This window comes from Pseudophryne corroboree, chromosome 1 (assembly GCF_028390025.1).
Source record: "Pseudophryne corroboree isolate aPseCor3 chromosome 1, aPseCor3.hap2, whole genome shotgun sequence".
Taxonomy (NCBI): Eukaryota; Metazoa; Chordata; class Amphibia; order Anura; family Myobatrachidae; genus Pseudophryne; species Pseudophryne corroboree.
In genome coordinates this window covers 998,424,874-998,443,471 of record NC_086444.1, presented here as the reverse complement: position 1 = coordinate 998,443,471, position 18,598 = coordinate 998,424,874, and the positions used below count along the sequence as shown (strand labels likewise).

General features: G+C 44.4%; 1 protein-coding gene across 3 annotated transcripts in view; it reads left to right on the top strand.

The window, feature by feature from the left end:
* The window catches only part of SH3RF1 (SH3 domain containing ring finger 1), a 262,561-nt gene that overhangs the window by 198,565 nt on the left and 45,398 nt on the right, over nt 1-18,598 (top strand). For 2 of the 3 annotated variants that reach the window (XM_063920619.1, XM_063920618.1), the window contains exon 6: nt 3,984-4,094. The exons of the other annotated variant lie outside the window; for it this stretch is intronic. In XM_063920619.1, coding sequence (XP_063776689.1) covers nt 3,984-4,094 — 111 coding nt within the window. The remainder of the gene's footprint in view (nt 1-3,983; nt 4,095-18,598) is intronic. 3 annotated transcript variants of the gene reach the window in all.

Here is an 18,598-nt window from a genome sequence, read left to right as displayed (position 1 = left end):
CAATTTTTTCCCCGCATTTTTAGAACCAGGACCAGCTCGAAGAGCCCGAGGCTGGTTATGCTTTGGAGGGGGGACCCCACGCCATTTTTTTTTATGATTTCACCGTTCCAGCATAAAAAAAATAATAATAATATTTTAAAAAATATATAAATAATATTTGTGCCTCCAAAAAAAAAGAAAAAAAGTACCTAATCCCTTCTAATATAAATAGATCTGCTATTCCCCCCAAAAAAAACACAAAAAAAAACATGTTTAAAATTTTTTTATTTGTTTTCACCCTCCAAAGTGTGGCGGATTGAAAATGACGAATTTGCTGTCTAAAAGCACTGCTGTCGAATTTCCAAACTTGAATTGAATATGCTTTGGTCGAATTGCAGCACTTGTATCATTGCAGAAAAGTCGAATTTTCAAAAATTCGAATTTCAAAAAGTCGAATTTTGAAAGTCCGTTTTTTGGTCGGAAAGCACTGAATTGCATAGGCGATTTTTTTTTTTTGGTCGAAAATGACCCGAAATTCGACAATTTCGGGAATTCGACCGCAATTGCATATACCCCATAATGAGTAAAATGTATTTAAAAAAAATATTACACAGTCTCCCTGATCCTAATTGATTATGATATATAGTGGTATATAAGAAAGCTATGACTCACTACTAAATCAGCTCAGTTATAAAGCTCTTGCAAGGTGAGTGTATTTGTACTATTCCTGTCCTGGTCGGCTCCGTCTGAGAGGAAGTGTAGCTGTACATCAGTGAGGATGGAGAGACCGAGAAGGCGGTGCAAGGGTGAAGGCTGGACCTTGGAGGCTGCACTGCACTGCTCACCTCTCACAGGGTCTCATCTAATTCACCTTTTCCCCCTGCCAGTAAGTGGCCACACGCGTCCCCGGTGCCTCGGCTCTGAGCGCTGTGGGACCATCTGGTGGTTCCTGCATCTGTTTCCTAGTTACTGCTGCTAATTGTTGGCAAGTTCCAGGATGTCAAGTAACTTTGGGTTGTAGCATAGTATTTGGAGGAGGGGGTGTAAAGTATGCCGTATATGGTGGGAGCAGTATATGGAGGAGGTAGGTGCCCTGTATATAGGGGGCACTATATGGAGGGGTATGGGGGTGCAGTGTGTATATAGGGGCAGTATATGGTGTGTGGGGTAGAGTGTACATAGGTGTGTGTGTGTGTGTGTGTGTGTGTGTGTGTGTGTGTGTGTGTGTGTGTGTGTCCTTGTCCCAAATGGTGCTTCATTGGGGGCCCTCCAGTGGTCGCCGGCAGCACCACAGAGGTGAGGAGCACTGTTAGATTAATTTAACCATCAATCAAACAAAAGGATTGGAAACCCAGTCAATTTTGAATATGAAAGGTTGTTATAAATGAAACTGCCACACCAAAAAACTACCCCTACCCCCTCTCTCTCTCTCTCTCTCTCTCTCTCTCTCTCTCTCTCTCTCTCTCTCTCTCTCTCTCTCTCTCTCTCTCTCTCTCTCTCTCCAGCACCCTCTCCATATTCAGCAAGTGTGAAACAGTCAGATAAATATTTATAACTAATTAGCAGCTAACATCTCCCTGCATGATCACTTTCACTTTCATATGGTCCGTGTGGCGGCCTCTAGTGGCCCCCGGCACACATAGCAGAGGTGAGGAGCAGTTAGCCTTTTATTATATAGGATTTGCAAATGGTAAGTCATGGCTCAGACATTGGATGTTATCCATCCAAGTATACCGTATAAGTAGTGTTTTAATGTAAATAAATAGTGCAATATTGGTACCCCACAAACTTAATTGAAAGTGCACCAATGTAATTAAAATTATGTGACTACAGTCTTCCCTTCTTATTTTATAAACATAATTTTAAATTTCTCTCAACTATTCATCCTATGAAAGGTGAGAGCAATAGCTTATACTGTGCCAGTCAATGTCTGAAAAGCAGGCACAACGTGAAGACAAGAGGCAGCCATTACCGAAGAAAGGAATAGCGCATGCAGCTTACAGTTACAGCCAGATGTGATATATTATTTATGTTTACTATGTGCTGATGGAAAGCCTTAGAGCTGCTGTACTGAAGGCGGTCAGCAGAGATTCCTACTAAATACAGCGGATGGTGGAACTCCCACAAAAGTGCTATTATTGATAAATGTCGCTAATTTAGAAAATTGATTTCTAAAGTGGAGAACCCCTTTACAATACTATCTGAGTGTTACATAACTTACTTTGAAAGTGTTTCATATTGGAGTACATGACTCTAATAAAAACCAATACACCCCTAGATAGAAGAATCCGTTCTTATGAAAAACAACCTCATGATAAAGACCAGTATCAAACTTATTTTGTTTTTATACAATTTTTATATTTAAATTTTCCAGTCCACTTACAGCAATGAAAAAGAATTAGGGGTAAAATAAGGTGGTTCATAATGGCCAAAACGATAATCTATAGAAACGCCACCTTATACCTACATTGAGTATGTAAGAAAAATAGAAGACAAATAAGAGTAGGAAGAAGAAATAAGTGAGGAAGACAGGGACAGACAGAAGAGGGAATGGAGGGGAAGAGTGCAGGTGAAGAGCAGGTTTGATGAGACCAAGAGGACCACAGTATTGGCGTATACAGCCACAGCAACCCAGTAACACATCCCAAAAGTATATTAAGTAGCATGTCCTATATGGGAAAATTTTGAAATCAATCCAACTAAACCAGACTGCCATGAAATCAGATTGCTACTTGGACGTGGAGAGGAAGATGTCATCCATGGCCTTATAAAAATTAAGGCACTGGCACTAGTGCCAGGCTGATGGAAGAACTCGGGATTACCAATAGACTGGTACAACTGCTCTGGCAGCGCTGTTCAGGTGCTTGAGCAATGATTTTGTAGCAGTATACTGTATATTTATATCAGAATAGGAAATTAACCAGAAGTCAGGGCCCAATTGGCCTAAAATTTCTGAAGTCAACCAAAATGAAACACTATAGGCTAGATGTAATAGGGTGCAATTTTTTAGGTGTCTAAAAAAAATTGCACGTTTGTAATTTGCGATTTTTTTTTAACTAAAAATCGCAAATGTAATAGGGTGCGAATTGTAAGGTTAAAACGTAATTTCGCATGCTATTATTTGTGGTTTTAACTTTTTAGTAAAGGAAACATGGGATTTTTAGTAATAAAAATATGTGGATTTTAGGTTATGTTTTTATTACTTAGAAGCATGCACAGATCAGTGAGCTCCATGCATGCTTCTGTCTGTAAAAGTAAAGAAAGTGTTAAAAAATGGGGGGGGGGGGAAATGACGTGCAGGTCCCCCCCAAGAGCATAACCAGCCTTGGGCTCTTTGAGCCGGTCCTGGTTGCAAAAATACAGGGGAAAAATTGGCTGGGGGTTCCCCGTATTTAAACAACCAGCACTGGGCTCTACTAGCCAGGGAGGTAATGCCGCAGCCGGGGGACACTTTTATATAGGTCCCTGCGGTCAAAGCACCTGGCCGGGGTTCCCTGTGGGAGTGGAGACCCCTAAAATAAAGGGGTCTCCCCCTCCAGGCACCCAAGGGCTGGAGATGAAACTCGAGGCCTATATGGTCTATTATTCTGGCGATTTTTGGTAAGGTTTTGTGTACAAGTGGGAAAACATCTGGATGCGATTTTTTCACTTGTGATTTTTGGAATATGTTAACTTTTTTTTTAACTATTACATTTGCGATTTTTGGAAAACGTGCAAATTTGCAGTAAAAATCGCATGTTTACCGAAATCGCACCCTATTACATTTAGCCTAATATGTATGAGAATTTTCTATATACCGCAGATCGTGTGAGTAGGAGCACTCTTACGGAGCACATAATTTCAATAGGTGTCATCAAACTTATAAGTGAAGTATATATCTCCGCAATGTGTCCCTTCAGGACTATATTTTACAGACCTTTATGGTTCTTTGCAAAGCCAAGAAGATTCTGTTTAAAGTATTACCTAATAAGTTTATTAATTTCTTTTTTCTTTATTCCTGTCAGGTCCATATCAGTACTGCAGGGCTAATTGTGACCCCACCCCCAAGCAGCCCAATAATAAGTGGTCCTGCATTTACATTCCCACCGGATATCACCTACCAAGCTGCTCTAGGAGTAAGTAGTAGGCCTTAAAGCTAAATGCTCTGGAGTTTTTAATGGACCCTACTACTTTCTTCTTTGTGGGGAAGTAGTAGGCTTAGCAGCCTTCTGTTCAGGAGTACATTGGAGGCGTCATCTTTTTATTTTGGGCTTTGTAGTAGGAGCTTCTGTAGCTTCTACCTCCACTGATTTTAAGCAACAAACTCCACTGCCTCATTTCCCTGGAGCGTAACATGAAAGTATGCCTCTATGGTGGGAATCATACATTTTGCTGCTTTTTTATTCTTGAAATATTTCCAGCATATCCTCTTAGTCTGAGGGAAAACAAAAGAATATTTTATTTTTCCACGGTCTTAGTGGGATGTAACAGGTTTTAAAACGTTCTGCTCTTTAAGGACCGAGGCGGCTTTATATTTTGTTTGAAATAAGATATATCTCTTTTTCTTTCTGTGAAAAGCCAAAGCTAGCCTCTGGTTCTGTGAGGAAAAAGGATGTGTTCACTGAGTGAGAACGTAGGGGGCTTGGCCTCTTTCTACCATCTACAGTGACATAAGTAACTTCTGTAAGGATGACTTAGTCTACTCGTTATTATGTTACATTTTCAGAAATAGATTACAAAGTAACCTTTTTTCAATCTGGGAGGCAGCAATAATATGCCTAATTCTTTTTATTCTCATAGGCAGAATATCATTTCTTAAGGAATGGGGTAGCTGTTATACCACTTCTAAATGATCTAGTCCTATATTCAAAGACAAATTGATTTTGCCTCCCAAACAACGACAGAGCAGGGGGGTCTGCTGTCCCCGAGCATGTGACGTGAGGACTTCACACTGAGTGTGCTCTGCTTGCACTCTTCTAGTTACCAAACATAATACAAATGTATACCTTACAATATTGCAGTCTATTGGGGGAATTCAATAGGGCTTGAGGTTTAGCGAGGTAAACGACCTTGCACCAAATTTTGGATTAGTGCTGGTATGCGCGCTCGCGGTATCCAATTTTTAAAAAAATGGTCACAAGGTTTTCAGCCCTGAAAACCCTGCTGTGAAAATAAATAAAGATACCCTTTCCGGTGGTTTCCCCTCCATCTTTGTACTGATGAGGGGGCTGCTGGTGGGGGCTGAGAGGGGGTTCTGCAGCCAAGGTGATAGAGCAAGTGCCAGTGATTTTTCCTAAGGAATAATGATTTGGGAAAAATGTACTTATTTTGGAGGTGCGTGAAAAGAGATGTATGACCGTGTCTCATTTTCAGTCCACTACTTGCATAGCAAAGGAAGGGAAACCAACCACGCCGCAGTGTTTTGTTTTTACACTTTTTGCCGTCAATTGAATTCCTCCTAACAGATCCTATAAATGTACAAACTCTTTAGCAGACCTACAAATTCCCATTACCATTAAACACAACTTACTACTTAGACACCACAAATCAATTTCCACAGGAAAACCTTGCTGCTTTATCAAAATTATGGTAGTTTAATCTGCGTCTCCAAGCCACATTATAATACTGGCATGTTATGCCTCATATTACACTGTAGTGCAACATAATACTGGAGTGTTACGCCTCATATTACACTGTTTTGTGTGTTATGCCTCATATTACACTGTTTTGTGTGTTATGCCTCATATTACACTGTTGTGCAGCATAAACCAGCCCTGTTATGCCTTCTATTACAGTGTTGTGAAACATAATACGAGTGTGTTATGCTGCATTTTACAATCTGTTGTGGTGAAATGCCTCATGTTATATAGTGTTGTGAAGCATAATACTAGCGTGTTATGCCTCATATTACATTGTTGTACAGCATAATACTGACGTGTTGTGCCTCATATTATTACACTGTTGTGCAGCATAATACTGGTGTGTTATGCCTCATATTACACTGTTGTGCAACATAATACTGTTGTGTTATGCCTCATATTAGTAAATGATTACACTATTGTGCAGCATAATACTGGCGTGTTATGCCTCATAGCACATTGTTGTACAGCATAATACTGGTGTGTTTTGCCTCATAGCACATTGTTGTGCAGCACAATACTGTTGTGTTATGCCTCATATTACACTATTGTGCAGCATAATACTGTTGTGTTATGCCTCATATTACACTATTGTGCAGCATAATACTGTTGTGTTATGCCTCCTATTAGTAAATGATTACACTATTGTGCAGCATAATACTGGCGTGTTATGCCTCATAGCACATTGTTGTACAGCATAATACTGGTGTGTTTTGCCTCATAGCACATTGTTGTGCAGCACAATACTGTTGTGTTATGCCTCATATTACACTATTGTGCAGCATAATACTGTTGTGTTATGCCTCATATTACACTATTGTGCAGCATAATACTGTTGTGTTATGCCTCATATTACACTGTGGAGGCATGTGACACTTTAATTATTGTTTCCAAGTAGCTGAAGATGGATGTTTTGGTTGTGAATAATACAAGTTCTAATTATGCCCATGTGATTAAGCTCTTATTTTTTTCTGTTCTTTTTTTCCTCTGGTGACAGTAATTAGTACATAAAGAGTGCTGTAATATTCATATTACTGACGTTATTAATAATAGGAGCCATCAATGACTCATAAGCAGATAATTTACTAGAGGAAGTAAGAGCAGCTGAGAGACTACACTAAATTAATAAACAGTGAGCCTGCAAGCAATTATTGTATTACATATACTGTAACTATCAAAGCCTTCCAGAAGGAGGTCATAAAAAGATCACAAGGCTAAGTAGTACTGAGCTACAGAGGAAGCTTACATTTGCAAAATTTAAAATTAAACATTGAGCAATTCTGTAGAAGGCTGGTATTTTTTTAAGAGGCTGAGATTTTTATGTTCCTTCATGCAGATTTTCTATAGTGTCTTTTTTTGTGTGTCTGGTGTAATCCACAGGATACAAGTTAAGCATTCATAGTCCATTCTGAAAACTATTTATACTGTTTTTAAATGACCTTTAAATATAATGATTCTGTGTAAAAGGTTAAGGGGGAGATGTACTAAGCTTTGAAAAGTGATACATTTCACGGTGATGAAGTACCAGCCAATCAGCACCTAACTGCTATGTCACAGGCTGGGTTTAAAAAATGACAGTTAGGAGCTTGTTGGTTGGTACTTTATCACCGCAAAATGTATCACTTTTCAAGGCTTAGTACATCTGGTCCTAAATCTATGAACTAATAGAGATCACTTTACTATGAGGGCAGCCTGGTTTGATGTACTAATTATACCCCTTTTCCACTAGCTCTAAAAACACGGGTAAATGTGCGGGGGGGCGCATTTACCCATGTTTTTTCCTAGTGGAAACTGCCCCCCTGCAAATTCCAATCTTACCCGGGTAGCTTGCAGGGTTGTACGCTGTGTAGTGTGAACGGAAGCCGCGTCGATGTGACACGGCTCCCGTTCACAGTGTATGGAAGGGCGGTGCTGGGAGATCATGTGATCTCCCAGCGCCGCCCCTGCCGCGTCAGCAGCAGCGTCACCAACCCGGCAATATGCCGGGTTGGTGAGCTGAATGTAGAAGGGGGCTGTAGCACGGGTCGCAGCTGTGTCAGGCTCCTGGCTGCGACCCGTGCTACAAGTAGAAAAGGGGTATAAGTTTCTGAATAGCAAGTCTGTAAGAATAATAGTGGGAATGTAAATATGGACAACATGGATCTTATCTTAACCTTAATTACCCTGGGTTAGCTTGTTATTACACCAGGACATACTGGTGCAGTGCGCTCTTGCACGCCGGGAAGTGTGTATATACTCTGTTTAGGTCCGGGTGATGTGCTGTGCGTACAGAAGATTGGCTGGATAGTCAGAAGGGCCCTACACACTGGGAGATTACACTGAAAGATATGAACGATATATCGTTCATATCTTTCAGTGTGTATGCACCAACGATGAACGATGCGCAGCCCCGCGCTCGTTCACTCGTTCATCATTGGTGCCGGCTCGTTTATGCCTGCAAGCCAATATGGACAATATGCAGGGCTATGGGGCCGGGTGACGGGGGGAGTAAAGAAACTTCACTACCCCTGTCACCCTCCGCCTTCCAATCGGCCAGTGTGTAGGGCCCTGGAGAGAGAGAGAGACTTTTTTACATTTTTTATTGTTACTTGCACTTTTATGCAGAAACACATTCCCAGGGCCATTGCGACAAATATATACTTTTGTTACAGTTATCCAATGTATTGATGTGCATTTGTATTGTTATCCCCTTACAGTGCTGTGGCGCCATGTAAATATAAGTTAACAATAAGCTGCAGACAAACAAATTTCTCTTACGTCCTAGAGGATGCTGGGGTCCATATTAGTACCATGGGGTATAGACGGGTCCACCAGGAGCCATTGGCACTTTAAGAGTTTAACAGTGTGGACTGGCTCCTCCCTCTATGCCCCTCCTACCAGACTCATTTTAGAAAATGTGCCCGGAGGAGCCGGTCACAGCTAGGGGAGCTCTACAGAGCTTTCTTAGTAAAAGTTTTAAGAGTTTTTATTTTACAGGGAGGCTGCTGGCAACAGCCTCCCTGCATCGAGGGACTGAGGGGGGAGCAGTGTCCGCCCTGCGGGGTCTGAGCCACTGTCTCAGCTGACTGGACACTGAGCTCCAGAGGGGATAGATCGCTCCCCGCCGCAGGGGAACGCTCACCCCAGCAGCGTGCCGCCACCCCCTTGCCGAGCTGAAGTTTGTGGCGAGTGAGTCACCAACCCCCCTAGCAAGCGGGGGGCCGGTGTGAAGATGGCGGCTACAGGGTAGGAGCGCAGTACTAACTGCGCTCCGGGGGCTCAGCTGTACTTAGGTATGGCGCTGTGATGGGCACCCTGAGCCGGTGCCTTGACCCTACACTGACCAGAAAGCCTATCGGGGTCTGCAGATCTCAGCCAGCAAAAAATCCTCAGGCCAGTATAATCTTGGAAGAGCGGCCTTTAAGGGGGCGGAGCTCCTCAGAGCGGACCCAGCAGCGTTCAGCGCCATTTTCCTGCCTGCAGACATGCTGCCAGTGAAAGAGCAGTCCCTCCAGAGCACCTCCAGCTATCTGTACGGTACCAGGGGATGTAGAAGAGAGGGGAGGCTGTGTAAGACTGTGTCACCTATTAAGGGACACAATCAGCGCTGGTTACGGGTCTCCCTATACCTATATAGCGCTGTGTGTGGGTTGGCTCCAATCTCTGTGTCTCTCTGCCATTCTTGGGGGGGAAACTCTGTCTGCCCTGTACCCTGTGTGTATGTGGGGTGTACATGCAAACATGTCTAGAGACTCTGTCTCATATGCTGCAGAGGATTTATCTTCTCAGGAAGATCCCATCCCATGTAATCAGGATTGCACTGTTGTAGCGCAGATCCCAGCTAGAGAACCGGAGTGGTTAGCCTCTCTTAGGGGGGCTATTTCTCAGATTTCTGAAAGGGTTGCAAGGACTGAGCATGCCACTCAGGTATTGCAGTCCTCTATGGCAGTATGGTCTGATACTGCTCCCTCAGGGTCCCCTGCGGTACATTCACCAAACGTGCTCTTGCCCAAATTATGCAGGATGACACGGATACCGATTCTGATACAGCAGACGGTGATGGGGATGTGTCGAGGGGGACGGCATCACTTGCTAAAGTGGTGCAGATTATGATTGAGGCCATGAGGGATGTGTTACATATTTCTGACACACCTCCTGAGCAGGTTGAGGAGGCCTTTTTCACAGACAGCATTTAATTCCTAAGATGCCGGGAAGGTGAGAGGGGCTTTCTTACTATATTTGAAAAAGACTGGGAAAACCCAGAGAAAAAATTCCAGATCCCTAAAAGTGTCCTGGTTGCTTTTCCCTTCCTGGAAGACGATAGAAAAAAATGGGAGTCCCCGCCTATAGTTGACGCCTCTGTCTCCAGGCTGTCAAAACAGGTGGTCTTACCAGTCCTGGGAGCTACCGCGTTGAAGGACCCGGCAGATCGCACAGTGAATGCTACGCTCAAATCCATATACACGGCTTCAGGGGCTATACTGCGGCCTACTATTGCCTGTTCATGTATTTCTAAAGCTTTAGCCAAGTGGTCAATCACTCTGCAGGAGGACTTGACTACGATGGATAAAGGTGACGTTGATTTGTTTTTACATAACATACAGGATTCTGCAGGGTTCCTGGTAGACTCCATGAAGGATCTGGGTTCCATGGCTTCTGGGATCTCCTCCATGTCCGTCTCGGCTCGCAGGGGTCTCTGGCTGCGCCAATGGTCTGCGGATGCGGAATCCAGAAAAAGTGTGGAGAGCCTACCCTATACAGGTCAGGCTCTGTTTGGGGAGGCACTGGATGCGTGGATTGCCACGGCTACCGCGGGTAAGTCTCATTTTCTCCCCTCAGCTGCACCAGCTACGAAGAAGCCTTTAACTCCCAATACGTAACAGTCCTTTCGGCCCGCGAGGCCTAGAAAGAACAAGCCTTCTCACACCCTGTTTAGAGGTGGTCGTGCCAAAGCCAAAAAGCCTGCTCCCGCAGGTTTCCAGGACCAGAAGCCTGCTTCTGGTGCCTCAAAGTCCTCAGCATGACGGTGGACCGCACAGCCTGGAGGTAGGTTAGGTGGGAGCAAGACTCCAGCATTTCAGCCACGTCTGGGTGTCGTCTGGCCTGGACCCTTGGATACAGGATATAGTGTTCAGGGAGTACAGGCTGGAGTTTCAAAGTCTCCCGCCTCACCGTTTCTTTAAATCAGGCTTGCCAGCTTTGCCGGCAGACAGAGCGATTCTTCTGGACGCTATCCGAAAATTGGTAGTGTCTGAGGTCATTGCTCCAGTTCCACCTCATCAGTTGAACAAAGGTTACTATTCGAACCTTTTTGTGGTACCGAAGCCGGATGGTTCGGTAAGGCCAATTCTGAACTTGAAATCTTTGAACCCTTATCTCAGGGACTTCAGATGGAGTCTCTGAGAGCAGTTATCTCAGGACTGACGGAGGGGGAGTTCCTGGTGTCCCTGGACATCAAGGATGTGTATCTCCACATTCCCATTTGGTCGCCACATCAGTCCTATCTCAGGTTTGCACTGTTAGACGATCACTATCAGTTTCAGGCACTGCCGTTCAGTCTCTCCACGGCACCGAGGGTCTTCACCAAGGTGATGGCAGAGATGATGGTTCTCCTCTGCAAGCAGGGGGTGAACATAATTCCGTATCTGGACGATCTGCTGATCAAGGCATCGTCCAGGGAGAAGTTGTTAAGATCCATTGCTCTCACGACACATCTGTTCAAGGAGCACGGTTGGATCCTGAAACTTCCAAAGTCTCATCTGGAGCCGACAAGGAGGCTGTCTTTCCTGGGGATGATCCTCGTCACGGAGGTACAGAGGGTGTTTCTACCGGTGGAGAAAGCGTTGGTGATTCAAACAATGGTCCGGGATGTCTTGAAGCCTGACCGGGTATCGGTTCATCAGTGCATCCGCCTTTTGGGGAAGATGGTTGCCTCCTACGAGGCTCTGCCGCACGGAAGGTTTCATGCTCGATCCTTTCAGCTGGATCTCTTGGACCAGTGGTCGGGATCTCACCTACATATGCACCAGAGAATACATCTGTCACCGAAAGCCAGGATTTTGCTCCTCGGGTGGCTACAACTACCACACCTTCTGGAGGGCCGAAGGTTCGGAGTTCAGGACTGGATCCTTCTACCCACGGATGCAAGTCTAAGAGGTTGGGGAGCAGTCCCCAACCTCTTAGACTTGCTCGATAAACATCCTGGAGCTATGAGCCGTATACAACGGTCGCCTTCAAGCAGCACACCTTCTGCAGGATCGGGCTGTTCAGGTGCAGTCGGACAACGTGGCCTACATAAACCGACAAGGTGGAACGAAGAGTAGGGCTGCAATGTCAGAGGTGACAAGAATCCTCCTCTGGGCAGAAAGGCATGCGGTGGTGATGTCAGCAATCTGCATTTTGGGAGTAGACAACTGGGAAGCGGACTTCCTCAGCAGACACGATCTCCATCCAGGAGAGTGGGGCCTCCACCCGGAGGTGTTCGAGGAGGTAACCGGTTGGTGGGGGGTTCCTCACATAGACATGATGGCCTCCCGCCTCAACAAGAAGCTGCGGAGATACTGTTCCAGATCGAGAGACCCACAGGCAGTGGTGGTGGACGCACTAGTAACACCGTGGGTGTTCACGTCAGTGTATGTGTTCCCTCCACTTCCTCTAATTCCAAAAGTTCTACAATTTATAAAAAAGAACAAAGGTTCAGGCAATCCTCATTTACTCCGGATTGGCCAAAAAGGGCTTGGTACGCGGATATGCTGGATCTACTGCTGGAAGATCCAAGGCCCCTACCTCTTCGAGAAGATCTTCTACTGCAGGGGCCATTCGCTTATCAAGACTTACCACGGCTACGTTTGACGGCATGGCGGTTGAGCGCCAGATCTTAGCTCGGAAGGTTATTCCGAGCGAGGTTATTCCTACCCTGATACAGGCTAGGAAGGGGGTAACGTCTAAACATTACCATCGAATTTGGAAAAAATATGTGTCTTGGTGTGAGTCCAAGAAATTTCCTGCGGTGGAGTTTCAACTTGGACGTTTTCGCTTTTCCTGCAAGCAGGTGTGGATATGGGTCTGAGATTCAGCTCCATCAAGGTCCAGATCTAAGCTTTTCCATTTTCTTCCAAACACAATTGGCTGTCCACCCTGAGGTTCAGACCTTTTTGAAAGGGGTCCTGCACATCCAGCCTCCCTTTGTGGCGCCAACGGCACCCTGGGGTCTTGATGTGGTATTACAGTTCCTGCAATTGGATTGGTTTGAGCCTCTACAGGAGGCTGAAATCAAATTTCTCACGTGGAAGGCGTTCACTTTGTTGGCCTTAGCTTCTGCATGACTTGTGTCGGAATTGGGGGCTTTGTCCTGTAAAAGTCCCTATCTGGTCTTCCATGAAGATAGGGCGGAACTCAGGATTCGTCCGCAGTTCCTTCCTAAGGTTGTGTCAGCTTTTCTTATCAACCAACTTATTATTGGTGCCAGTGGCTACTGACTCCTCAATTGCTTCAAAGGCCTTGGATGTTGTGAGGGCTTTGAAGATTTATGTGAAATGGACGGCTCGTCATCAAAAATCTGACTCTGTTTGTCCTCTATGATCCCAAGAAAATTGGGTGTCCTGTTTCTAAGCAGTCGATTTCACGCTGGATCAGGTTCACCATCCAGCATGCATATTCTACGGCAGGATTGCTGTGTCCAAAATCTGTTAAGGCCCACTCTACTCGTAAAGTGGGCTCTTCCTGGGCGGCTGCCCGGGGTGTCTCGGCTATACAGCTTTGCCAAGCAGCTACTTGGTCTGGGTCGAACACATTTGTAAAGTTTTACAAGTTCGATACTTTGGCCTCTGATGACCTCAAGTTTGGTCAAGCAGTTTTGCAGGAGCCTCGCACTCTCCCTCCCGTTCTGGGAGCTTTGGTACATCCCCATGGTACTAATATGGACCCCAGCATCCTCTAGGACATAAGAGAAAATAGGATTTTAATTACCTACCGGTAAATCCTTTTGCTCGTAGTCCGTAGAGGATGCTGGGCGCCTGCCCAGCGCTTCATTTTCCTGCAGTGGTTATTTAGTTCAGTACTGCCTGGTTTCTAGGTAAGTTCTGCGTTCTTACTGTTTCAGTACTGTTTCAGCTGTTGCTGAGTTTATCCGGCATGTTCACCGGATTTGCCTTGTTGTGTGAGCTGGTATGAATCTCGCCACTATCTGTGTATAATCCTTATCTCGAAGTATGTCGTCTCCTCGGGCACAGTTTCTAGACTGAGTCTGGTAGGAGGGGCATAGAGGGAGGAGCCAGCTCACACTGTTAAACTCTTAAAGTGCCAATGGCTCCTGGTGGACCCATCTATACCCCATGGTACTAATATGGACCCCAGCATCCTCTACGGACTGCGAGAAAAGGATTTACCGGTAGGTAATTAAAATCCTATTATTACGCTCAATAAAAAAAAGGCCCCAACGTTCTCTTGCTCTCATCCTTAACTGAAGTCATGAGTGAAGCAAAACTGAGCAGTATTTTAGGAGAAAAATAGAAAAGTCTAAATTAATGAAGGGAATGGAAGTAAAGCTACAGTATACTAGGTTCTCTCTTAAACTTAGCCTAGTTGCATAACTCAGTGACTACTATATATAATACAGCGAAAAAACATTTAAATTGAAAATCTCCAGCTAAATAGGTTTAATATAGAGATCAGTGTAACTGTGTTCTCGTGTATTAGTTTCTCAGTGGATTGTTGAGAATCAGTCTTTTGACGTTGGAACAATGCATAATGGGGGTCATTCCGAGTTGTTCGCTCGTTATTTTTTTGTCGCAACGGAGCGATTAGTCGCTAATGCGCATGCGCAATGTCCGCAGTGCGACTGCGCCAAGTAAATTTGCTATGCAGTTAGGTTTTTTACTCACGGCATTACGAGGTTTTTTCATCGTTCTGGTGATCGGAGTGTGATTGACAGGAAGTGGGTGTTTCTGGGCGGAAACTGGCCATTTTATGGGTGTGTGCGAAAAAACGCTACCGTTTCTGGGAAAAACGCGGGAGTGGCTGGAGAAACGGAGGAGTGTCTGGGCGAACGCTGGGTGTGTTTGTGACGTCAAACCAGGAACGACAAGCACTGAACTGATCGCAGATGCCGAGTAAGTCTGGAGCTACTCAGAAACTGCTAAGAAGTGTCTATTCGCAATTCTGCTAATCTTTCGTTCGCAATTTTGATAAGCTAAGATTCACTCCCAGTAGGCGGCGGCTTAGCGTGTGCAAAGCTGCTAAAAGCAGCTTGCGAGCGAACAACTCGGAATGACCCCCTATATTATGTCACTGTTATTAATAGGAAGAAAATAAAGTTCAAATTAAGGCCCAGATTTATCAAGCCTTGTAGAGTGTTAAATTACACGGTGATAAAGAACCAGCCAATCAGCTCCTAACTGCAGTGTTACAGGCTGTGTTTGAAAAATGACAGGAGCTGATTGGCTGGTACTTTATCACTGTGCAATTTATCACTCTACAAGGCATTAAAGCCACTTACTAATTTGCTACAAGTAACATTTTGTCTACCAGTCTTGGTTACAGATGAGTCCTCTCTAGGACTTCTTGAATTTTGGCTTCTGTTCCCAGCCAAATTGAAAATGGGGAGGATAATGGCTGCATATTAACCCTTTCATCAAATGCCTGGCAGTGCTACTTTCGGACCATAAGCGCCACACGACTAGAATGTAAATAGCTTTTGTGCGTACAGAGACAACCCTGTGTGCAGCACAACACTGCTGTATGGTTTGCTCTTCATAACCCCTTACCGCATTTTTTTTTTCCTGCTGAAAGCAAAGTAAGAACAGTTTTGAGAATACGATCTATTTTTAAAAATGAAATGATTCTTTATTATGCAGCACAAAAGGCTCATCTTATTTTATAACAAACCCTAAGGTTTATAGCTGCCACATGGATTAGGAAATAGTTTTAGGATCGTTATTGTTGCAGAATACATAGTTCTGATTCCCCTAATTAGACTGATGTTTTTGCTAAACAATTTTGTGAAGCTGCAGCGTAGAATTGTGTCTGTAAGGCAGACTGCCTGTCGTTCTGCAGTTTTCTCCCGAGTGTTGCCACTGAGACTCCCAAAGCAGTGTCTGATGTTTTATGGATTACTGTCTAACAGTCACATCGGTGGTTTTCAAAGTGAATCTTATGCGCTTTTTACAGATTTTTCTGCCTTTCGCACTGATACATTTCAAAGGGTGGCCATGTTAATAGGCAGTTTAAAGAAAACAAAAGCAAGTGTGTGAACAATAGCCCCTTCATAGATCAAAGGGGCTCCCTTTTATAATCCCTGATGCTGTGGTTTCAGGTACGGTGCGGCTGAATTGCAGCGCTTTGCAGGGCAGGCTCAGATTACATGGTTTAATTCCCTGTGTAAATTACATCTTTCTGTGTTATACATGTCAACATCTTATATGTTTCTTTAGGGTTTATGTTTTTTTAAAGATTTACTTTTTCTGTTGCAGTCACCATTGGTTTATGTCTGTGGGAGTTCATAAACTCAAGTTTGTCTATAATAAGAGCGTTACAAAGTAGAATCTGTCTTTGCAAAAAAATACTGTAGGAAGTACAGGGTGGCCAAAATGAAACTTCCCCTATCCAGAGCCATGTGTAGCTTGATGTAACCAGAATGCTGTTTGGTAGGGAGACTTATTAGTATATGGGATGTAGGATTCAGTGCAGAAAGGTACTGCTAGGGGGAATATGACAGTGTATGGGATGCAATCAATATACCGGCTGCCGGGATCCTGGCATTCAGGAGACCGATGCCGGAATCCCAACAGCCGGCATTTTACCAATATACACAATCCGGACACTTGCCCGGTATTCCCACTCAGTTGGTGGGTCCACGCCACCAGCCGAATGGGAATAGAACCTTGGCTTGCCGGCAGGCCAGATGCGTGACGAGCGCAGCGAGCCCACTAGGGGACTCGCTGCTGGAATTCCAGCAGATGGGATGCCACTGTCAGTATACTGACAGCATGCATCCCGTCTGCCGGGATATCATATGTATCCTCACTGTACCATGTGAAAATGAACAGACATGTTTATTGGGGTTCAGTATGATTTACCGACGGTTGGGATGCCGTCCGTGAGTATACCGGCAGCGGGGTGAGCGCAGAGTCCCCTTGCAGGCTCGCTGCGCTTGCCACACTGCACCCGCCATGCTGCGGCCTCGGTGGCTCGCTACGTTCGCCACAGGTTCAATTCCCACTCTAAGAGTGGAAATAGCCCCTGTCAGATGCATTCCAGCTGTTGGTATTGTCAGCAGTTGGAATTCCGTCGTCTGTATCCTGACCGCCGGGATCCCGACTGCCGGCAAACTAACTGCATCCCGTCTTATTACTGTGTTCTTATTAGTGCAAAACAATAAAGGTAATCATTCATTTCAAATTTAGTCTTATTCATTTGTCTGTTCATTTTCATGCTGTTGTCACATTGTATATGCCCCCTATCGGAGACTTTTTGATCAAAATGTATTTGTTTGTTTTTTTGCAGAATCCTGCTTCCCATGTCCTATTTTTACCCCTTTCAGACTGCCAGCAATAACCCGTTATTGCACGTGAACGCAGAGTCTGAAAGGGGCCAGTTGAAATATTCCAGGTCGAGTGACCCGGTATTTCAACTTGTGAGACGAGCAGGGTTGAACATGTGTTCAACCCGGTTCGCGGTGCAGTGTGAATGGGTAAGCCCGGTCGATGTGACCCGGCACCCTTTCACTGAATATGAAGAGGCGGTGCCTGGAGATCATCTCAGCTCAAAGCCCCACCTCCTCAAGCGTCTGCAGTGACGTCACCAACCTGTGTACAAATCCCGGGTGAGACCTGGCTGTCTATAATGGGTATAAGTCTCCCTACCTAATCTGGTGACATTCTGGTTGTTAGTTCCAGCTACAGACAGCTTTGATTAGGGAAAGTTTAATTATGGCCATCCTGTAGATACTGGGCTGGTTTGGAATTCAGAGCAAAGCAAAAAACAAGAAAGTAACTTTACCCCTTGGCAAAAAAAACAAAAAACAAAAAAAAAAAAAAACATTTTGCACTGCAGGTGGAGCAAATTTTAAATGTGCAGAGAGATTTACATTTTAGAAGGACACGTCCAAACTTCTCTAATTTGCAGTGTAAAAATAAAGCTGTCCATATTGTGTGGGCTACATGCAAAAGCAGCCAGTATTTACCCTGCATGCCAAAACAAGATGTACTGGCTCCCCTTGCATTGTAACATGGTTTGTTTCAGATGCAAAGTTACTGGCTTTCACTTGTTATGCTCCAAAATCGGAATCTATCCTAGTGTGGGTAAGTCTCGCTGAATGTTGCTGTAGTTATCAGCTCATAGGGTTTATGTACAAAGTGATGGGTTAGAAACCAGTCCCTTCTGATCCTGTTTATTACCGAAATTTAAAAGGGAAATCATTTTACTAACAAAACATGTTCAGAATCTCCACGTTTTACAACCCGATGCTTTGTGAATAAACCCCATAGTGTTTGTTTGTATTTCTTCAACATCTGATAAGGAAAAGCTAAAATACATATATTGGTAAGCTGTGTATGCACTATACCAGTGGTTCCCAAACGTTCTCAAATCACAGTGCCATATAGTATCAGCATTTTTTTCATGGCACCCCTAGTATAAAATGTTTATTGATAAATTTAGAAAACAAATATTACATTAAGGTAATTGTGCCTACCTGTCATCCTTAGGCTCAGTTATGTGGTAGTGTACAGTTGTGCTTCTGATTGTCTACATGTTTCATGACTGGCAGCCCCCAGCACTGGTTTTGCTTACCACTTTGACAATAAATAATTGGTTTTGGTCCTGGACCATGAACCTGCAGCACCCCTGCAAGAGACTCGAGGCACACCGTTTGGGAAACACTGCACTTTACTATATATTAGCCAATTTTGCAATCCGCAATGAATGACCATCGTATAATGTGTACACCCAGTTCATTGTTAGATTAATTGTTTGGATGCATCATCCCATCGGATGTGCTGTACATCAGATGGGACGGTGCATTA